Raw genomic sequence first — 24215 nt, 5'->3', positions numbered from 1 at the left:
GGTACTGATGCACCCATATTTAAGGTCAGGTTGACATTGAGGAATGTGGCTTGTTCTGTTGAGAAGGACCAGGTGAAGCAAATAGGGGAGAAGGTGTTGAGGTTCTGGAGGAATGTGGATAGGGTGTCCTCACCCTCAATCCAGACTACAAAGATGTCATCAACAAATCTGAACAGGCGAGGCGTTCAGGATTCTGGTTGTTGAGAAAGGACTTCTCTAGATGGCCCATGGATAGATTGGCACAGGATGGTGCCATGCAGGTGCCCATAGCTGAAACCTGGATTTGTTTGTATGTAATGCCTTCAATGGAGAAGTTATTGTGAGTGAGGATGTAGTTGGGCACGGCAACTAGGAAGGAAGTCATTGGTTCAGAATCTGTCAGGCGTTGGGAAAGGTAGTGTTCAATAGCAATAGGCCATAGGCATTAGGAATGTTAGTATAAAGGGAGGTGGCATAGATAGTGATGAGCAGGGTACCGGGTGATAAAGGAACAGGAACTGTGAAGGATTAGTGGAGGAAATGGTTGGTGTCTTACACATAGGAGAGTAGGTTGCAGGTAATATGCAGAACGTGTTGGTCTGTAAGAGCAGAGATTCTCTCAGTGGGGACACAGTAACCAGCCAGAATGGTGAGTTCCGGCTGGTTGATTTATGAACTTTAGGAAGCAAGTAGAAGGTAAGAGTCTGTGGGTGGTAGAGGTGAGGAGAGAGATGGACCTCGAGCAGGGATTCTGGGATGGTCCTAAAGATTTCAGGAGAGACTGGAGATCCACGAAACATGTAGAATGTAGGAGTCTGGTGGTGTTAGAGGAGAGGAGAGAGACAGACTTTGGAGAGAGGTTCTGGGATGGTCCTAAGGATTTCAGGGGAGACTGGAGATCCAAGAACCATGTAGGAGCTAGGAGTCTAGTGGTGGTAGAGGAGAGGAGAGAGATGGACTTTGGGGAGAGGTTCTGGGATGGTCCTAAGGATTTCAGAAGGGACTGGAGATCCTGCTGGATTTCTGGAATGGCTTCACTGTGGCATTGTTTGTGGGTGGATGAATCTGACATTTGGTGGAGTCCTTCTTCCAGGTAACCCCTGCAGTTCAAAACGACAATTGTGGAGCTTCTGTCAGCAGGTAGGATCAATATTTAGGTGATGAATTGTGGTTCTTTCTGTGGATGTAAGGATCGTTTGGTTGTTGAGGGATTTGGGGAATGAGGGTAAGGCAAGGATTGAGGTTAAAAAATTCTGGAAATTTAACAGTGGGTTATCTGGGAGCAGTGGGGATTGATCATGGTTGAATGGAGGAGTGAACTGAGTCAGGCAAGATGCAACATTGGTCTTTGGTTGAACTGATTGGTAGGGTTGGTGGCAAAAAAGTGTTTCCACTGTAGGGATAGATCTTTAGTAAGCCCTGCATGATTTAATTTGGGAGTGGTACAAAAGGTGTGGCCTTTGGAAAGAACTGATATTTCTGTTGGGTGAAGGCTTTTAGAGAAAAGGTTCATGACTATGTTTTGGGTCTGTTGAGCTTCTGGATTCTGTGTGGTGGTAGGAGGGAGGATTGGAAGGTGGGGTAAATGTTATAGGTCTGCAAAACAGGTTTGTCAGGTATGAGGGGACATGTGGGAGATTTGGAGGTTGTGGTAGTGCTTGTTGGGCAGTGTTAGTTCAAGGCGGGAGTAGACGGAGAGTTTTTTGAAGTGGCATTGAGCATATTGCTCTAGTTCCTGGAGGGCAAGTGTTTCAATGTGTGCTATGGTTTCCAGGAATTTAGGGATTGCATAGCAGAAGAAATTTAGTGACAGGGATGAGGTATCACAAGGATGGCATGGTTTTACAGGACTACGTTGGTGAGGGCTAAGGATTGGTGGAATCTGAGCAATGGAAGTTTTTGTCGAAGGGAGGGTGGCAGCCACAGATGGGTAATATGACAGTAAGGCTATTTGGGGGGATTACATGAGCAAAGTAACAATGCAGCAACACCAGGTGGGGCTGGGTTCTGGCTAGAGGTAAAGAATTTTTTCTGTGTTGGCACAGATGGTAAGAGCAAGGATCCACAGTGGTGAAAAAACGTAAAAAAAATCGTAATTACGTAGAATTACGTCCGAAAATATTAGCAAAAATACACCCAAATACGTGGGAAAATTTACGAAAAGGTTGAAACAGATGAAACAAGATGAAATTTGAGGGAGTATATCGACAGTGAAAGGCGAAAACCAACAAAAATTAGTGCGAAGACACAATGATATCAAAGAAAAAATACATAAAAATGTATATCTATTTTTTACTGTGGGTTGTAGGTCTGTGAGTTGATAAGTGGGAAGAAAGGGGACGGCAGATGTGACTGGATTAGGTGAAATTAGAAGCTTCAACCCGGGATACGTTTCACTTCATATACGTTTGTACTAATTAAGTCAATGTTTCATACTGAAGTCAGTGGAGGCTAATAAACACAAATTCACAATTATCTTGCAAACAGCTCATTTTCAGACAGATGTTTAGTGGAACATTTTTGCTACTATTATCATATACTTTAATCCATTTCAGTTTTTCCTCATCCACATGTCTGTGTGTGCGTGTGTGTGATACATTCATATATTAATCTTTGTTCCATAGATCATGAATACATTTCATAATGATGTGGAACGTGTGACTTTACGATAAGTTTTCTTTACACAAAATAATTAATTAATTTTTTATTTACTAATTATTACTTATTATTTATTTTAATTCTTTTTTATTTTTACAGTTACTACTTCATATCTAAGAATTCATCTATTCAGTAGAAGGAGTTATCATTCAGAAATTGTTTTAATTTGCTTTTAAATGTTGGTTGGCTATCTGTCAGACTTTTAATACTATTTGGCAAATGACCAAAGATTTTTGTGTCTGCACAATTCACCCTACTCTGTGCCAAAGTCAGATTTAATCCAGAATAGTGAATATCATCCTTTCTTCTAGTGTTGTAGCTATGCACTTCGCTGTTATTTTTTAATTAGGCTGGGTTGTTAATGACAAATTTCATAAGTGAATATATGTATTGTAAAGGTACTGCAAATATCCCGAGTTCCTTAAATAAATGTCTGCTAGGTGATCTTGGTCGGGCTCCAGCTATTATTCTGATCATACGCTTTTGTGCAATGAATACTTTCTCTCTTAATGACGAATTGCTCCAAAATATGATGCCATATGAAAGCAGTGAATGAAAATTGGCATAGTAGGCTAATTTACTGATATGTTTTTCACCTAAATTTGCAATAACCCTAATAGCATAAGTAGCTGAACCTAACCATTTCAGCAGATCATCGATGTGTTTCTTCCAATTCAATTTCTCTTCAATGCACTCACCCAGAAATTTTGAGTATTCTGCCTTACCAACAGACTTCCGTTCATAGTCTGTATGTATCAATGGTGTTATGCCATTTACTGTACAGAATTGTATAAACTGTTTTTTCTCAAAATTTGGTGAGAGTCCATTTGCAGACATTTCTTAAAGACATTATTTGCAATTTCCTCATCCAATTCTTGCTTCTTGGGTGTGATTCCTATACTTGTATAATCAGCAATTAGAACTAACTATGCATCTTCATGAATACAGAGTGGCAAGTCGTTAATATATATTAAGAACAATAAGGGACCCAAGACTAAACCCTGTGGGAAACCATTCTTGATACCTCCCCAGTAAGAGAGAGAGGGGGAGACTTACCCTGCATGAGCTGCCTCTGTCGCGTGATGATGGCCTCGCAGAGCTGTCGCTGTCTGTCATAGCGCTGCAGCAGGGCGTCCCGGCGCTGCAGTTCGTACTGGCGCACCAGCCGCTCGCCCTGCAGCGCCATCTTGTCTGCTTCCAGCTCGTGCACGCGGCACAGTAGCGCCAGAAGCTCTCGCTCCTCGCCCGAGCCTGGCAGTTCCTGTCACACCATCGGCAACAGCAAAGTTTTCATAAGCGCCTCTGTTGCTGCAGACACTGTTATTACTGCAGTAACCTCTTTACAATGAACAAACAATGTACGCTGAATCGTCAGCAAGAATGATAAACACTGTTGTTATACTCTTCATGGCCAGGCATATTCTAGCAAGATAATGCAAGACCACACGGCTGTTCAAAAACGCTTTGAGGAATGTACAGATCCTTCACTGTTCTCATTAATAAAGGAAATAAATTTCCTGAATGACGCTAAGATCATTGAGGGTATTTTACAATTAAAACTGTCTTGAACATTTCATATATTTCCTCGTTTAAAATTTCATTTCGGCTACTGCCATCATAAAATCCAAAGTTAAGGTTAAAAGAACATAAGAATGACAGTTGTTATTGGCAGGCCTACATTATCACACTACAAAAGTCAAAACTTAAAAGGTAAAAAAAATATAAAAAGTTCTCTCAACGAAACTTAGAACTTCTAAAACTATATTCAATGTCAGTCAGTACAAACAAAGCACAACTGTTGCGTCAACTGTCAATTTGGCTTTTATCTTTGTGTTGAAAACATGGAGCTCCAAGCATTCAGTTGACATCCTACATAGACAAAGGTTTTATTAATTGACACAAGACATTGTTTTTTCAACTCGAAGTTTTGAAGAACGATTTTTTTTTAAATTTTACGTTTTGCGTTTGCACCCTTCATTCTGTTCTTCTAGGTCCTCCGATTTGTCAGCCGTAGAGAGCATGTCTGTAATGCTTTGGGAAGACCTGTACTTTGATGGCAGCTTTTAGCCAACAGTCTCAACGAACTGACTCAGCATCTGTTTCAGACGTGACAAGAAATTCCTCCTGATGGCTTTTTTAAATTTATTAATGGCTTTTGGAATCACTCAAGACGACATTCCAAGGCTGTCTGATTACATGTCACATCGAGCAGACGAGTGTATTTCTGCCCATAGGGGCTTCACCTCATACTGATATTGAATATAGACAGCAATTCAAAATGGGATGAAATCTTCATCATTTAACAGTCGTTATGTGATATGCATTTGTACAAAGACTAATAAACATTGGACTGGTGTTTCATGGTGTAACACTTCCCATTTGTTTCAGTGTAAATGACCAGTTTGTTTCACATGAACGCATGCTGACAGAAAATCCTTGTTAAATACCTCCAGAATCCAAAGAATACTGTTAGCAGACTACCAACGTGGGTAAGCTATACGGGATCACCTCGAAAACCTCAAGCTGCGAATGTAGAACTTGGGTGTTAACCATTCTCCACGAATTCAATGCGACACATTTTTATTAATGAGGGATGACTTGGTGGAAAAGTTGGATGTAAAAGACTGCATTTTGATTTTTTAGAAAAGTTCAGTTTCAACAATTACCTTTTCATCATTTTGGTAATGTTGCAATGTAACTGTTTCTTCATATGTGAAAAGAGGAAGAAGTCATTGGGTGTCATGTAAGGAGACTGAGGCAAAATTTGATAGCCCAAAGAAACAGCATGTGTGACTGTGTGCTATGCACAAAGATCTGGAACGTTGTCTTGGAGCAAAAATTCTCCCTTGTCCAGCTTCTTGCGATGCCTAATCCTGACAGCCTCTGGTAAATGCACCAGGTAGTTTCGTAGTATACTCCTGTGACGTTTTATCCTTTACGAGCATAATCTGCTTGCACCATAGTGTAGCAGTCCCAAAACACACTCAGCATTTCCTTGCCTGATAATGGTTGCGTCTTCCGCCGTTTTCGGTGGTGGTAAATTCATAGTTTCCACTTCTTGCTTCGCTGCTTTACCTCAGGATCATTGTGTTAAGGCTTCCATAAACTTGAAAACTTGCTTGTCACATTCTCCCTTATCTAGCTGCGGATTTGGCAAACTATTTCGTACACGTACTACAAAACTCTGACAGTTTAACCTCACGTTGAAGGAAACATTGTTCGTGTTCCTGAGTATTTTTACAGTATTTTGAATGGCCACAATAGCAGACAAAGCATTTCTGTCAATGACTTTGGCAATGGCTTAAAATGAGAGAGAAATACACTCATGAAAATTTGTTTAAGGAAGTGTTACACTCAGAACATGGTTACTACGTCAACTTGCTGCAGATGGGCAATGAAACTTTAAATAACGGTCACTATTACAGACCTTCTTGCCCAAGCATACCGACAAGATCCAAGTTTGTCCCGTTTTTGTAAAATACTGTTACAAGCTTGGCTCAAGTGCTGAAGTAACGTCATCTGTTAGCTCAGAATGTAAATGCAGCCTGAGTTTTATTTATGCCAACTTGTTTATGGGTGACGATTGAAATCACTATTATATACCTGACTAAAAGTGATGTCAAGATTTCAAGCGTCAGTTGAATATGAAGAGCTTTTTAGATATTAAGCGTGACTCGGAAGAATGGAAGTCTAAAGACAGTGTGGAAGAAAGGTGGATTTACTTTCTTAAGGAAACCGAGAATCCTGATTGAAAATGCCAACTGCTAAAATTATGAGAATATTTGTGTTTTATTCCTGCACACAACGCCAATGTGAAAAAAAATTCGCTAATGTCGGCCCTGTGGACTGATGGAAAGAAAACGACTGCTGGCAGGAACTATGGAATCAATCTTACAGTGCCAGCTTAACTAGAAGCTGACTTTCATGAGGTTTTTACAAATACGTAAATAAGAGAAATAACTGGCTCAAAAAGCTTAAATCTTCCGAAAAATATGGTGTACCAGCTACTTCTGCAGCAACAAGTTCCATTTAATATTTTTCTAGATTAAAAGTAATTATATTAAATAAACTTTTCACTTCATTTTTGCACCCCCATCTCAGAGTGTCTCGATGCGGTCCCAGCTAGATATGGCAACCTTAATTAAAATACCGCGACGTGGGAACATATAGCCCACATCGTCCATGGAAGGAACGGATAACTTCGATTTTATTTATTATTTCATTGCACTCGTGCTTACATATTATGCAAAGAATATTATTTCCTTCTTAACCTCTTCCTGCATAATATGTGGTTGGGAAAGGTGCGACACAGCCACTATTTTGGTAATTGCAAGCGCTATTTCTTTTTTGTACATGACTGTTGTCCCAATAGTTGTGGAAAGTCTTGATACAGTGGGATAAAAGGGAATGCAATTAATTTCACCAAACACCTGCGGCGAAGCATCGACACAAACAACGTCTGCCATCTTATCAAATTTTCCATCTATCAAAATTTCTGGCAAATACGCTCGATACGTGACAAGTATGTCAGACATCACTTTACATAGTCCACTATTTGGCAAACGTAGTAAAATTTAACAAACTGTGTGATTGTGGGCGGGAGCCTACATCCAGCACGCTGCCTCAGTACGGCCGAGTTTCTGAAAGGCTGTCAGCAGTCACTGTACCCAGCATCGCAAGATGTTTAGAAGTGATTTTCAGTTTTTTCACTGCCATTTTGATTGTTATACGAAGGTCCAAGGCTTGTCTACTATCTGCACGGCTCTCTTGGAAGATCTATGGCAGAGAGAATGTCACTACCTAAGACTCTTCAGCAACTACAAGTTTCACTCTTGCAGCATGAAATTCAGATACAACAAATACGCGAGACTCTACGTTCTCACGATGCCCTCCCTAAATAGAATGTTAAAAAAGTGTCGAATATTTTGAGAAGTAGTTGTACGCATCGAAATAGGAACAGCAAGTCCAATAAACAAATTTGCGGGGACGTATACTTTCTGCGTCGTACACTGTCCTGAACATCTGTTCACAGGAAGGTAGGGCACAGTAACAAACGTTTAGTTATGGACTCATTTTATTGGTGAGTCTTTAACAAGGCCGTGATGTCTTTCTGTATATAAGTACTCTAGGCTCACGATAGTCTGAGCATTATGTAGTCAGTAGTCAGTTGTGTTGTTCGAGTTGCGATGTGCTATGGGTTCAGTCTTACTGCAAAGTGAAGTATTCGCAATTCGGGTGGATATTGTTGTGTCTTAAATACTAGCAAAAATGTCTTTGTAACCACAAAATCGACTTGTCATTTGGTGCATCTGGCACCCTCCCCCCTTCTCTTTTTTCACATACAATTTCACCCGTGTCAGTTTTCGCTGCTAACTGTGAAACGTACTCATACAAATTTTGCACTTGGGCGGCTCTGGCGTCATGTCATCTTGACTCCCACACTTGTGAATTGTGTTGATGGTCCTTAAACCGGCTCTGAGTCTGCCAGATCTCACTTGAAGCGAGAAGGGGTTTTTTGTTCGGCTGATGACGATGGACTGGGTTTCCAAAACCCGCCTGAGTGGCGGTGGACAGAGCTGGTTAGGCTGTCTTTAAGGGTGAGTTATTTCCCCACAATGATCAGTGCTTTTCAGCACCTTACAGAAGAAGTTCTTAAAAGTCCTGCCAGGAGACAGCACCTTACAGACACGTAGTAACCCAGAGTAGGTAGTCCAGTTTACGGTTGTTCCCCTGACCATGACAGGTGGCTGAGTTGCTGGCGCCATCCTCTTCGTAATAATGACGACTTCCATCTTATTTGGGTTGAAAGCTAGCTGCTGTTTGTCACCCTACCACCTAGGTGATTTACTGGCGTCTGAAGTCCGCTTTCCAGTATCCATGCATTAAGGCTCTTGGTGCTGTAAGCTGTGTTATCAGCGTAAAAGGCTACCTTCACCAGTGATGTTGTGGGGATGTCTACCGTAAACAATGTCTATAGGATGGGGCCAAGGATTGATCCTTGTGGTACACTGGTTGCCATGGGGCGATGTGATGACACATTGTCAGCGACACATACGTGGAAGGTACGCCCATTCAAGTAGTTAGGCAGTATTCCCTTGCTTGAAGGTGAGACTCCATGCGTTAACAACATGTACAGTCGTCCCTCGTGCCACGCGGAGTAGAGGTCTCGTGGCATCGAGCGGCAGGTCTCCAAAGAACTCCGTTGCGTCCTCCACCAAGTGCAGTACTTGGTGGGTTGTGAAATTCCCTTTGCAGACATCTGTAAAAGGTTTTCGGCTTCCACATGGTCGAGTAGGCGTCGCAGGAAGAGACTCTTGAACACCTTGGATACTCCAGAACAGTGCTCGTGAACCCTTTCCACACAAGAGTCGATATTGACATATTAGGGAGGCATCTCGTTTTGCATTCGTACCGATGTTATTATTAATTTTTAACCTACTTAAAGTTGTATGTTACAGCCCCTCAATAGACTAGCCTTAATAAGGCCGCACTAAGTTGGCCACCAACTCCGAAGTAGTAATCGTTAAAAGTTGTCACTGTACGGAACAATCGTATCAACTGCTCCGTTTTAATCTTAGACATTGCTGCCATCCTGAGTGATTCAAAGTTGTGACATTATAATGGTCTGACGAAAAGCTGTTGCATTGTCTATGTGAGTGGATGATTAATAGATTGATAACACTAATTATACTTATATTTAAATGCATTATGCAGTATGAGACGGGATCACAAATGTTTACTATTATCCCATTTTTCTTCAATTCATTGCGCTGTATTACAACAGCCTTAATTTAATTTCATATTTCTTGGGACAAATACTTACCGAATTTGTAATGCGCATTGACGAACCTCTGTTACTTTCGAGTCAAAATTTGCACCACAGCACCTCATCAGTATGAATCGTGCACACCCGTGAGTAGTGAGTACTGGAAGGCGAACATCACTTACCCCGTTGCCCCTGAGGTAACATGCTGAATTTACTGTGCTCGTGGCAGAATTCATCCATATCAATTCAAATATAAAGAACGTCTTAAAATATTACTGTTTCTGTAAGTACTTTTGTTTGTCACTGAGCAGCAAAACTAAAAACCCTTAAGAAACTCGTAACGTTAGTTGACGTTTCTGGATCCGGCTGTTACTTGCTAGGTGCGTACTATTATAAAATGCGCCTGAGAACGGTGGCGATACGAATGCTAGATATGGGCTAAACCCGGCCCACAGGCCGCAGATTGACGTTCACTGTCCCAGGGAGTAGGCCTACCAGCCGATAGCTTCGTGAGAACTGGTGCTAGGTACTGCCAACACTGTAACGCCAGCCTACTTTTATACTGGCGGGTCAGTTCCGCCATTACATAGAAATGTACAAACACTTTTGATCAGATAGAACTTTGTAATGTGGACAGCCACAGTCGATAAATTTCTTAATGAACGTAAGTAAACTCAACCACAAGACAGTTGAAATTTACGATTTGTTTCTTGTCACAACCGGTTTCGCCACTTTGAAAAGGACCCTCAGGTGGACTACATAAGCGGGGAAGGATCCGATGTATACATATAATCAACATATTAAAAGAATCTTTCAAAAACTTTAATTTTTTAAAAAAATTTCGAGACCTAAAGAATTTAAATATTTTTATAGACCGTCCACTGACGCGCCAAAGAAACTGGTGTAGGCATGCGTATTCAAATAAGGGGATAGGTAAAAAGGAGGAATACGGCGCTGTGATAGGCGACGCCTATATAAGACAACAAGTGTCCGCCGCGGTTGTTACATCGGTTGCTGCTGCAAGATTTAAGTGTGTTTGAACGTGATGTTATAGTTGGCACATGAGCGATGGGACAAAGCAGCCATGAAGTCGGGACTTTTCCGTACGACCGTTTCACGAGTTTACCGTGAATATCTGGAGTCCGGTAAAACAAATCTCTGATACCGCTACGTCCGGAAAAAGATCCTGCAAGAATGGAACTAACGACGACTGAAGAGAATCGTTCAAGACGACAGAAGCGCAACCCTTCCACAAATTACTGCAAATTTCTGTGCTGGGCCATCAACAAGTGTCAGCGTACAAACCATACAAGGAAACACCATCGATACGGGCTTTCGCAGCCGAAGACACAAAGCTTTACGCCTAGCCTGGGCCAGTTAACACCGACATTAAACTGTTGATGACTGGATACATGTCTGGTGCAGCTGGAGTGACATGGGAGCCCTGGTACGTCTAGATACGACTCTGACATGTGTCACGTACATAATCACCCCGACTGATTACCTGTATCAATTCATGTCCATTATGCATTCCGACGGACTTGGGCAATTCCAGCAAGACACTGCGACATCCCATAGGTCCAGATTTGCTACAGAATGGCATCAGGAACACTCATTTGAGTTTAAACACTTCCGCTGGCCGCCAAACTCCCCAGACATGAACATTACTGATCATATCTGGGATGCCTTGCAACATGCCATTCAGAAGAGATATCCACCCCCTTATACTCTTACGGATTGATGACAGCCCTGCAGGATTCATGGTACCAGTTCCCTTCAGCACTACTTCAGACATCCATGCCACGTCGTCTTGCTGCAGTTCTGCGTGCTCGCTGGGACCCTACACGATATTAAGCAGGTGTACCAGTTTCTTTGGCTGTTCAGTGTATATAAAGTGTTTGAACAGGCAGTAGAAATCACAAATAAAACGTACGTACTGAAGTATCACATTAGCTTAATAAAACGTCTGTAGTAAAAAATCAAACACCTGAAGAGTGGAAGTCGTCAAAATAAATAAAACAGGATATGGCGAAACAGGTGGTGACAAGACAGAAGCCGCCAACTACAGCTGTCATATGGTTCATTTTACTTCCATCCATTATGACTTTTGATAAGATACATCTGGCACTCTGCAGGGAGCAGCGGCTAGATGTAGCGTCTCCCTCGGACTGTGTAGAGAGGCTTTATAGAGGGAGAGAACGGCCAATGGTGAGAGCGTCGCTGATTTTCTGAGAGCCGAGGACACCATGTTTTTATCAAACCGACGCTGACTTGGAACGAGTATAAATACATACCGTGTGTAATTCTGTACTATTGGTTCTCTTCAACGCTTCGAATGCCAATTCCACTGTACAATTATGTACAGGTTGTAATACGGTTGGTATTAAATTACTTTTGCATGTTCTCTGTCGATTCTGTTTACGTAAATTACCTTACAGTCACTCTGTTGGTCGTATCTATGACGACACTTTAGAACTTCACAGCAATTTTAGAGACAAAATTTTTATTTAAAGTGATTTACTGATAGTCACTAATAAAATGAATTACAAAATCATTAAGGACAGTCAAGAGGAATGCCTGGTTGCTCCAATGTTGGGTGCAAAAACCAAAGTGAAGATGGACGTATTATGCTCGTTGTAATCCGAAGGTCGTGAGTTAGAATCCTGCTCAATCCAGGCTTTTTAAATGTTATTTTCTAGACTTTTAATGGTTCTGGAGTGACACGGTGTGTTTTAACATGTATACGGAATCCTAAGTCTATGCACGTCCGACTGGCGACTAACAGTTCGCTCTGTAATCTTGGCTATTCACATTCCTGTAAGTTATAATTATCGTGTGGATATTCAGTTACCTTGAGAGGTGGCAGAAGCCCCCTCTCATATTTCTATCTTACTCTGAATAATTCGATTTTCCTCTCTAATTGCATGCAGTGAAAAGTTGCTATTCCTTCACACGCGGACTTCCCACGCAGCGTCTCTCGTCATCCGGGTGGTCCGGTGACAGGCGAGTTCCGCTAATCTTGAAAGGGTTAAGCCGACGGGTGTGAGGGAGTCGAGTGGATGTTTTCCAGAAGCCGACATTGTCATAAGAGCGGGAGCGACACGCCCAGATGCGCCTGAAGGGGCGGCTGGGCTAGAGATTTCCGTTACTTCGCAGAAACGTAGTGAAACCCGTTTCTGGCGGGCTACCAGCGAGGCGTGGGAATGACTTGTGTTCAAAGGCAGTCTTGGCGGGCAAATTCCCGCGTTTTCTGCAAAATCGTAACTGTGAATGGCTTGCTCAGGGCATAGCTCCGTGACGTAGCAAAATCGACGCAGAAATTGGAGCCAAGAATCTCCATTGGTGGAATGGTAGTGCTTCGGCAATAGAGTGGAATTTTCCGCCGGTTTTCTAGTTGCTGATTGGAACGTTTAACCACGGCCACCGTCGTGGGGGCGGGAATGTTCTGTGTTCGGCTTGTACGGGTGCTCTTGAGAGAGTCGGCTCTCGCCTTTCGGTCGGAGTAGGTCACAAGACTGAGCTCTCGCTGCTCTGGACAGTCTGTCTTCCGCTGGCTGTCTAATATACTTTTATTTAATTGTAACTGTTTGACGAAGTTTCTGAAGTTTCGATTTCAAAATAACTTTTCGAGTACAGTTGGCAATTGAGTGTTCTGCGTACAAGCGGCCTATGTTGTCTGTCTTGCGCAGTTTTGGCTAAAATTGACTCTATCGGAGTTACTGTGTGACTGCTCTTGTTAAAATCAATCACTGTACCGTCAGTGATTGTGTGGCGAGACTTCTTCGTCTCCGTCAGAGGCGCAGTTTTATTGCTAGGAAGTCTTTAGTCTGGAACAACCAGACCAGGATAATTTGTATCGGGCTATACTCGCGACATGATCATCACCACAACGGGACGTTGAAGCAACCAGCCATCGACCCCGGTACGCCAGATCGCGTCCTTGCAGTTAAGAAGACAGCTTGGTAATGTACGTCCGCAGCACCGGCAAAGCAGGCAATTTTGCTAGGTGATAATCAGAGCTCAGCAGAGCGCGCCTGTTCGTCTTTTCTAACTTTGTTCTGTCTTGGGTGTTCATTGTCTGAGTTCTCACTCCTGTAGCAGCAATTAATGTTGGGTTGGCTGTGTGTTTCTCTTAAGATTTGAGTTGCAAGGAATTGGCTCCACATACCGCTTCGTCATAAATGTCACAATCTAGTTTAGGGACAACTTCACCTTCACAGCATTTGTTTAGGTATCCAATTTGAGCCAATTTGATCTACTGTAAATGTTTCATGTGTTCTTTATTATTTTGAGTTTAGTCATAATAAATCATATTGTTATTTTGGACAGAATTTTCATTCTGTTAATCGGTAGAGCAACCCTATCATTTCTTGCTACGTTAATGAAACTTTCCTTTATTTAACTTAATTATCAAATTAAATTATTGCAGGTGCTAAACTCTTTTCTACTCCACTTGCAGGGTCGATTACAGTCACTTCGCGTTTCTTTTCAATCCATGTGCAACATCAAAAGTCGGAGTTAGAATAGGGGGTGGGGGTGGGGGGGGGGCTTAGAGCATCATTTACATATGAAGATTCTAGAAGAATTTAGTGTTAAATACACTGCTAGCCCCGGCACCTCGCAACCTATTTTAAATTACTTTCTGCTCTTTCAGTAGAGCACCTAAGTATTGGTATTTTTCAGATTTTTTGCGGTGCAGAGTTCCTAAAAGTGTGTGTAGGATAACGTGTTTTGCCAGCATAAGAAAATGTTTTAAGATCGACACACACTTAAAGGGCACTGTGTTAGGACGGAAAAAGACAAGAGTTTACCAATTTTATCGATGAATATCCGCAAGGAAAAATCTGAAATAGCATCATGTACTATGAGAGATACATTACATGAAACTTTTTTCTTATTGATCAGTTGTCAATGTTTATATAGCATCATAAAATACAGCTGTTGAAATTCGGCAGACATACACACTACTTCACGATACTTCCATTTGCTCACAAATTTATTACGCCTTTATAAAGATAGACGAATGGCATTTGTTTGAATAATGTACCGACTATTAAGCTAGAGGATCTGCTTTGGTCTCATGCATCAAGCGTATGCCTTAATTTACTCCTGAAGTGGCTAGCTTTCTGCTCGCGTTGCTATCTAATTGCACGTCCCGCGCGCAGCCTGGTAAAAACATGGCGGCCACGGACCGATTGGCCACTCTCTCCCTATGAAGCCTCCCTAGGTCAGTGTAGAGAACCTGTATACAGAGAGAGTGGCCATAGGTGAAGTTGCCCGTGGTTGGTTGATTAGCTTTGGCGCCATTTTTCTGTCAAACGTCTCTCGCGCTTCCTATGTTCGCCGTGTTTTTGAGTTGAATTGAAGTTCAAAGGACTTTTAGAAACGATTAAAAGGTATTTGAATTTTTGAGAGACTTGTTATGCGTTGTGCTTGCATGTTCGATTTAGTTGTGTATCGTTTTTGGTACGTAATTAGCGTTTGCGATCTTAAATACGAGTTGAAATAATGAAGCGTTCTGTGATGACGTCGGTAGGCCTATATGTTTGAAGTAAACACATTAGTAATTGTACAGTATTGTTTTGACCTCTGTAATTCGTTCTGCAGACGTTGGTAAACGATGCCAGGTTGTGCTGCATTTGATTGTTCCAATAGGGGCGAAGGTGGATTTCGCATGTTAGCATTTCCACGCAATGAAGAAAGTCACGCAAAACAGGTAGGCCTATTACATTTTACTGCATTTTTAAGCTCTTATTTCTTTAGCAGTTCGTGCATACTGGTAGCATCACAGGCTTTTGTGAAGGCAATATCTGACAGGCCCTTCTGGAAACGGAAAGTTCCTGTAATTGTTGTGGCAAGCTCATTCGACTTTATAGCGCCAAACTTTATGCCGTTGCGAATCAGAACACTAGGCATTATTTTGGTTTCAGTATTATTGCATGACTGTTGACGCAGGAAAGTTGTAGGCACGTTTTCCGCAGTTGTCGTGGTTGCTGAAACATTATTCGTAGTAAGTAATTGTAGGTATTCTTGAAGACAGTTTTTAATAGGCCTACTTACTGTGGGGTAGAAGGGATACGGTAGTTTTCTTGTTATATTTGGTATTTATTACAGTAGCCTACATGTAACACTACCTGATTTTTGTAATCCTTTTCGTTTGTTACCTACGAGAGGTATATATATGTGTGTGTGAGAAGTAAATACTTCTTGTCACGTCTCCAAACTTTTTGCATGTCACGAGTAAACAACTGCTTACGACTTTCATTCATCTGACGCGATATAGGTACATCAGATCTTTAGCGGTATGCACTTCCGATACAAAACAAATGCTATACACTATATTTTTTTTATTTACGTTACTTTCATTGCAATATGTCTAGTAAACGAACTTTAAAGGAGATAAATGCAAGTAACGAATAATTTTTACAGCCATTGTATCAAATTTTCCTGTGCTGTACGTAGTAGGCTACTATGAGTATATTGTAGCTGTAAAGAAAGGCATTTAACGAATAATTTCGCCATATTGTCTTGTGCTTTTGATTCGGTGAGTGTGTACTCCACTACTGGCCATTCAAAAGTCCCGCACGCAGTTTGGCTGTGTAGAGAGCCCGTATAGGGAGAGAGTGGCCAATCGGACGATACGGCGGCCATTTTTCTGCCAAACTGCGTGCGGGACTTTTGAATGGCCAGTAGTGGAATAGTGGAGTACACTCACCGAATCAAATGCACAAGACAATATGGCGAAATCATTCGTTAAATGCATTTGTTTATAAGAATAATGTGTTATAATAATTTTCACAGAGCCATTTTACAGGTCTGTTTTCAAATTTAACTATGTATATTGCAAGTTGTTTAATATGTACTAAAAAGCCGAAACGACTTACTTCGCATAGATAAGAGTACTTGGTTGGTTTCCACAAGGCTACTGTTTGATTTATGTCAGCCCTGTTGACTAAAACTACCCACTACTTTCGTCTTTCTTCATTGTGTGGAAATGCTAACATGCGAAATCCACCTTCGCCCCTATTGGAACAACCAAATGCAACACAACCTGGCATCGTTTACGAACGCCTGCACAACGAATTGTAGATGTCAAAACAATACTGTACAATTACTAACGTGTTTACTTTAAACCTGTAGGCCTACCGACTTCAGCACAAAACTCTTCATTATTTCAACTCGTATTTAAGATCGCAAACGCTAATTACGTACTAAAAACGATATACAACTAAATCGAACAAACATGCACAACGCATAACAAGTCTCTCAAAGATTCAGATACCTTTTAATCGTCCCCAAAAGTCCTCTGAACTGCAATTCAGCTCAAAATCACGGCGAACATAGGAAGCGCGAGAGACGTTTGGCAGAAAAATGGCGCCAAAGGTAATCAACCGATCACGAGCACCTTCACCTATGGCTACTGTCTCCCTGTACAGGCTGCCTAGGACTGTGCAGCGCTCAGCTTCGCGCGGCGGGCAGGGCTACTGACGTTCTCGAGCTGCTCCCCGTGCTGGCGGACTTGGTCGAGCTGCCGCTGCGTCTCGGCGCGCAGCTCTCGGTAGTGCTCCTGCTGGCGCTGCAGCTCGGCCAGCTCCGCCCACGCCTGCTGCAGCACGCCGCCCGCGCCGCCGCCCTCGCCTTCCCCGTCCGACCAGCCGCCGCTTCCGCTCGCGCTCGTGTCCGCTGCGGGAGAGCATACCTTCACCATCGCAGTAAAATAATGGGAATCAGAGACGGCGAGGAAAAATTCCCGCGTGCATTTCGAAAGTGTGGCGGTCAAAGAAATGTCTGGAAGTGATGGTACGAACCACAGTCTAACATAACAGTCGTGACACTTCGCGTCTATTTTGTTGCCTACAGCGACAGCAGCGCCCCAAGTGGCCGGTAGGTTGAACTGTGAGTTCGGCGCGAATGGTTTTTACCATCGGAAGCGTTTGTAGTGCAACAAATTGCAGCAACAACAGGAAGAAGACACCACAGCTGTCTCTTTTTAGGTTTCCTAAGGATCCTGGGAGGTATATACCATCATGTTACTAAACTGTATCGTCAGGATTCACTTGCAAACTATATGTGTATAAATGATGAATGTTTAGATTAGATTAGATTAATACTTGTTCCATAGATCACGAATACGACACTTCGTAATGATGTGGAACGTGTCAGGTTAATAAAAGATGTCTGTACAAGATATTACATTACACAAAATATTACATGACACCAATGTTCCCCTCCCCCCCCCCCTAACATTTAATTTATATCTAAAAATTCAGCCAATGAGTAGAAGGAGTTGTCATCTAGAAATTCTTTTAATTAATCTTTAAATGTTAGTTGGCTATCTGTCAGGCTTTTTATGCTGTTTGGTAGGTCACCAAAGACTTTTGTGGCAGCATAATTTAACCTTTCTGTGACAAAGTCAGACTTAACCTTGCATAGTGAAGATAATCCTTTCTCCTGGTGTTATAACTATGCACACTGCTATTTCTTTTAAACTGGGTTGGATTATTAACAACAAATTTCATAAGTGAATATATATACTGTGAGGTTACTGTGAGGATCCCTAGATCCTTAAATAGATGTCTGCAGGATGACCGTGGGTGGGCTCCAGCAATTATTCTGATTACACGTTTTTGAACAATGAATAGTTTTCTACTTCGTTTTAGTAGCAGAAAACGGCTAGTTAATAGCAGACGAGAACACCTTATCAAGAAAGACACAGTTTACCTGTACAATAATATTAGGTTTTGTTCGCTACATCTCGAACAAAACCAGTTCATGAACGCAGACAATAACAAACTTGTTTGCAATGCAGTACCCACACTGTTTGACACTCCAAATAAGCCCCCTCAACTGACGATGAAGAAGAAACTGCCCAAAGATTCGACAGTCAATCTAAAGCTGTAAAACAGTCCTATGACACAGAAGCAGCCAGTTTCACTCTCCATGTATGTGAAACATCAACACAGACCTGCTTTGACAATGAAGTGGTTAAATTAAGTGCAACTGTTCGTGTCTTACATCTACATGACTACTCTGCAATTCACATTTAAGTGCTTGGCAGAGGGTTCATCGAACCACAATCATACTATCTCTCTACTATTCCACTGCCGAACAGCGAGCGGGAAAAACGAACACCTAAACCTTTCTGTTCGAGCTCTGATTTCTCTTATTTTATTTTGATGATCATTCCTACCTATGTAGGTTGGGCTCAACAAAATATTTTCGCATTCGGAAGAGAAAGTTGGTGACTGAAATTTCGTAAAAAGCTCTCGCCGCGACGAAAAACGTCTATGCTGTAATGACTTCCATCCCAACTCGTGTATCATATCTGCCACATTCTCTCCCCTATAACGCGATAATACAAAACGAGCTGCCCTTCTTTGCACCCTCTCGATGTCCTCCGTCAATCCCACCTGATAAGGATCCCACACCGCGCAGCAATATTCTAACAGAGGACGAACGAGTGTACTGTAAGCTGTCTCTTTAGTGGACTTGTTGCATCTTCTAAGTGTCCTGCCAATGAAACGCAACCTTTGGCTCGCCTTCCCGACAATATTATCTATGTGGTCCTTCCAACTGAAGTTGTTCGTAATTTTAACACCCAGGTACTTAGTTGAATTGACAGCCTTGAGAATTGTACTATTTATCGAGTAATCGAATTCCAACGGATTTCTTTTGGAACTCATGTGGATCATCTCACACTTTTCGTTATTTAGCGTCAACTGCCACCTGACACACCATACAGCAATCTTTTCTAAATCGCTTTGCAGCTGATACTGGTCTTCGGATGACCTTACTAGACGGTAAATTACAGCATCATCTGCGAACAACCTAAGAGAACTGCTCAGATTGTCACCCAGGTCATTTATATAGATCAGGAACAGTAGAGGTCCCAGGACGCTTCCCTGGGGAACACCTGATATCACTTCAGTTTTACTCGATGATTTGCCGTCTATTACTACGAACTGCGACCTTCCTGACAGGAAATCACGAATCCAGTCGCACAACTGAGACGATACCCCATAGCTCCGCAGCTTGATTAGAAGTCGCTTGTGAGGAACGGTGTCAAAAGCTTTCCGGAAATCTAGAAATACGGAATCAACTTGAGATCCCCTGTCGATAGCGGCCATTACTTCGTGCGAATAAAGAGCTAGCTGCGTTGCACAAGAGCGATGTTTTCTGAAGCCATGCTGGTTACGTGTCAATAGATCGTTCCCTTCGAGGTGATTCATAATGTTTGAATACAGTATATGCTCCAAAACCCTACTGCAAACCGACGTGTGAAGTGTGAAATATTACTGTATCTCATTGCTACCGATCAGAACCCCTCGGAGAGCATTAAAGACAAAACACCAGTCTTAATTGCCTGCTTGTAAAGTGACCCGTTTCCAAATTACATACAAAAGTAACCACTACTTCATTATACATATAATTCGAAAACGATGCTTTGCTGATTAACATTGTTCTTACGTGAAAAACACAATATAAATGTGAAATTAATACTGTAACTAATCGAAAGAAATGTAGCTCTTGGTCAGGATGTACCAGTAAACCTATCATTATAAAATTACTACAGCAATTAAATAGAACATATAAATAAAGCATGTTAATTGAATCTCCGATATATGTTAGCACTAAAATTCAGGCACTATTTGATTTGTTATAAACAAATTTAGAAATGTAAATGTTACCTGTAACATAATTAGTCAGAAAATGTTATATTAACTCGTAACTAAGTTGAAAATAGGTTCACCCTGTTCAGCACAGAGATTGTAAATTTTTAGCAATTTGTATCTCATATTTGGTTTAACTTTTAAATGTGATTTTACATAAAATTGTAATTTTCATTGTAGGTAATTCTTAACAAAAATATAAATAGAGGTCACGCAGGCGCCTTGCGGCACTCGTTTTTTTGGCTAGGGTTCGAGCAAATGTATTGTAGGCTCACTCGTTTGTTGATTGTTGTGAACAGTGTGTCGATTGATGTCAACTTTGGGTACATGTGATGTAACCGGTACAGTTCACCAGGCTCGGACACCAGAATCCTGAAAATATATTGGTGTTAAAACTGCACTGTACTTTGGAATTTATTTGGGAGTCTTCCGCAATCCTTTCCATAGGCTGCACAGCGACGAGGCGAATCCAGGAATTTTACAACACCCCGAGAACTAAACAACTCTCACTGTTGGTAGAATTGACGTGAAAATAACAGCACATCGACTGGGCATTTCACTCAATAGTCAAAAGATTTGCAACGTGGAGGTGGGAAAATATGAATATCTCAAGTGTTAGAATGTGCAGAAGAGAAACTATTACGGAACAGGGAAAGTTCCTACAAACAGATTATTTGAAAATTATTCAAGTATTTGGTTTTTAGTGAAATGTAATGTAATCAGCTCATTATAATGTTTTCAGCATATGTCTCCCTCTATTTGGCAGTTGCTTGTCCCACTTAGAATAATATAAAAATGAAGGTCGTACTTGTGGCAACAGGCGACAAAGACAAACACAGTAGGCCTACAGAACGATAAAAGAGCTGTCGATCGCTTTTGCATGTAGAGGTACATGTCTGTGCTTCTTACATGTGAATCTGTTTGTTTATATTCGTTTGATATCAAAATGGTAAGCTGCAATTCTGTCCCAAGTCACAAGTGTTTCTTCACGAATGTGTTGTAGCTTGCCACTCTATTCACAGTTTTTGTCCATACTTGCGCATATTTTAGAATCATTTTTAGAAACGTATATGCCTTCTGATACTACACAAACTCCTGCAGGCAAGAAAATAGCTCGAATAATTCTGAAGTTACGTAGGAAATGGATGCAAACAAACATTATGCTTACGACGCGTCTGACGTTCACCTTACCTGCCGCTCGGAGCGCTAGTGTCGCTCCATCTGTCAAACGGCAACAACGTTTACAGCAGTGAGCGTCGCGACTGTTATGTTAGACTGTGGTACGAATGCTCTGCCGAGCAGCGTAGCGTGGACTGCGGACCCACCTGAGCCCCTGCGCTGCGAGGCCCTGGCCGGCCCACGGTACAGCCGACTGTCCCACTGCGAGATGAGCGCCCTCTGCTGGTCGGCGTCCGCTCCCAGCGCCAACAGCCGCCCGTCCAGCACCATCAGCCGCCGCCTGCGCACAACACACTCTCTCCAGCAACACACTTTTATCTCCCTACTAAAGAGGCGTTTGCAAACAAGGCACCACTAACAACGGTACATATTACTGAACTGGGCTGCACGCACCTACATCTGCACGTTGATCAAAAAGTCAGTATAAATTTAAAAACTGAATAAATCGCGGAATAATGTAGATAGAGAGGTAGAAATTGACACACATGTTTGGAATGACATGGGGTTTAATTAGAGCAAAAAAAAAAAAAAGTTCAAAAAGTGTCCGTCAGACGGCGCTTCATCTTATCAGAATAGCAATAATTAGCATAACAACAAAGTAAGACAAAGCAAAGATGATGTTCTTTACAGGAATTCTCAATATGTCCACCATCATTCCTCAGCAATAGCTGTAGTCGAGGAATAATGTTGTGAAAAGCACTGTAAAGCATGTCCGGAGTTATGGTGAGGCATCGGCGTCGGATGTTGTCTTTCAGCATTCCTAGAGATGTCGGTCGATCACGATACACTTGCGACTTCAGGTAACCCCAAAGCCAATAATCGCACGGACTGAGGTCTCGGGACCTGGGAGGCCAAGCATGACGAAGGTGGCAGCTGAGCACACGGCCATCACCAAACGACGCGCTCAAGAGATCTTTCACGCGCCATCTGTTCGACATTTTGTGAACTTTGTTTTTTTATGCTTCTAATAAAACCCCATGTCATTTCAACCATGTGTGTCAATTTTTACCTCTGTATCTACATTATTCCGTGGTTTATTAAGTTTTCAAAGATATACTGACTTTTTGATCACCATGTACATCTACATCCATAGTCCGCAAGCCACCTGACGGTGTGTGGTGGAGGGTACTTTGAGTACCTCTCTCGGTTCTCCCTTCCATTCCAGTCTCGTATTTTTCGTGGAAAGAAACATTGTCGGTATGCCTCCGTGTGGGTTCTAATCTCTCTGATTTTATCCTCATGGTCTCTTCGCGAGATATACCTAGGAGGGAGCAATATACTGCTTGACTCCTCGGTGAAGGTATGTTCTCGAAATTTCAACAAAAGCCCGTACCGAGCTACTGAGCGCCTCCTGCAGCGTCTTCCACTGTTGTTTATCTGTCATCTCCGTAACGCTTTCGCGATTACTAAATGATCCTGTAACGAAGCGTGCTGCTCTCCTTTGGATCTACTCTACCTCTTCTATCAACCCTACCTGGTACGGATCCCACACTGCTGAGCAGTATTCAAGCAGTGGGGGAACAAGTGTACTGTAACCTACTTCCTTTGTTTTCGGATTGAATTTCCTTAGGATTCTTCCAATGAATCTCAGTCTGGCATCTGCTTTAAATGGTTCAAATGGCTCTGAGCACTATGGGACTTAACATCTGAGATCATCAGTCCCATAGAACTTAGAACTACTTAAACCTAACTAACCTAAGGACATCACACACATCCATACCCGAGGCAAGATTCGAACCTGCGACGGTAGCAGCCGCGCGGTTCATCTGCTTTACCGACAATTAATTTTATATGGTCACTCCTTTTTAAATCACTCCTAATGCCTACCTCCAGATAATTTATGGAATTAACTGCTTCCAGTTGCTGACCTGCTGTATTGTAGCTAAATGATAAATGATCTTTCTATGTATTCGCAGCACATTACACTTGTCTACAATGAGATTCAATTGCCATTCCGTGCACCATGCGTCAATTCGCTGCAGATCCTCCTGCATTTCAGTAAAATTTTCCATTGTTACAACCTCTCGATATACCACAGAATCATCCGCAAAATGCCTCAGTGAACTTCCAATGTCATCCACAAGGTCATTTATGTATATTGGTGAATAGCAACGGTCCTACGACACTCCCCTGCGGCACACCTGAAATCACTCTTACTTCGGAAGACTTCTCTCCATTGAGAATGACATGCTGCGTTCTGTTATCTAGGAACTCTTCAATCCAATCACACAATTGGTCTGATAGTCCACATGCTCTTACTTTGTTCATTAAAAGACTGTGGGGAACTGTATCGAATGCCTTGCGGAAGTCAAGAAACACGGCATCTACCTGTGAACCCGTGTCTATGGCCCTCTGAGTCTCGTGGACAAATAGCGCGAGCTGGGTTTCACATGATCGTCTTTTTCGAAACCCATGCTCACTCCTACAGAGTAGATTTCTTGTCTCCAGAAAAGTCATTATACTCGAACATAGTATGCGTTCCAAAATTTTACAACTGATCGACGTTAGAGATGTAGGTCTATAGTTCTGCACATCTGTTCGACGTCCCTTCTTGAAAACGGGGATGACATGTGCGCTTTTCCAATCTTTTGGAACGCTACGCTCTTTTAGAGCGGTACACCGCTGCAAGAACGGGGGCAAGTTCCATCGCGTACTCTGTGTAAAGTCGAACAGGTATCACACCAGGTCCAGTGGCCTTTTCTCTTTTGGACGATTTTAATTGTTTTTCTATCCCTCTGTCATCTATTTCGATATCTACCATTTTGTTATCTAAGGTGACAAACGTCATGCAAATCCTCCCAATATCTAGTCGGATCTACTCTTGCCTTGCGTAGTGCAACAACTCGACGTTCTATGGACTCAATAAATCGTTGCAAGTCTGCTGCAGAAATTTGAGCCATCCTGTCTCTATAGCCGTCCATAATAGCAGAAGTGTTGAAGATGCAGGATTTCCTGCACGAACT

The 24215-nt window shown here is 42.1% G+C and overlaps 1 protein-coding gene across 1 annotated transcript in view; it reads right to left on the bottom strand.

Annotated features, from left to right (window-relative positions):
- LOC126335822 (kinesin-like protein KIF19) overlaps positions 1 to 24215 on the bottom strand; it is a 603567-nt gene that overhangs the window by 89176 nt on the left and 490176 nt on the right. The window contains exons 10-12 of the mRNA XM_049999287.1: positions 21399 to 21532; positions 16893 to 17086; positions 3694 to 3898 (exon numbers count right to left, since the gene is read on the bottom strand). Coding sequence (XP_049855244.1) covers positions 3694 to 3898; positions 16893 to 17086; positions 21399 to 21532 — 533 coding nt within the window. The remainder of the gene's footprint in view (positions 1 to 3693; positions 3899 to 16892; positions 17087 to 21398; positions 21533 to 24215) is intronic.

This window comes from Schistocerca gregaria, chromosome 2 (genome assembly GCF_023897955.1).
Source record: "Schistocerca gregaria isolate iqSchGreg1 chromosome 2, iqSchGreg1.2, whole genome shotgun sequence".
NCBI classification, from domain to species: domain Eukaryota; kingdom Metazoa; phylum Arthropoda; class Insecta; order Orthoptera; family Acrididae; genus Schistocerca; species Schistocerca gregaria.
Note: the sequence above shows the minus strand (reverse complement) of the source record. Positions and strands in the feature narration are given on the sequence as shown.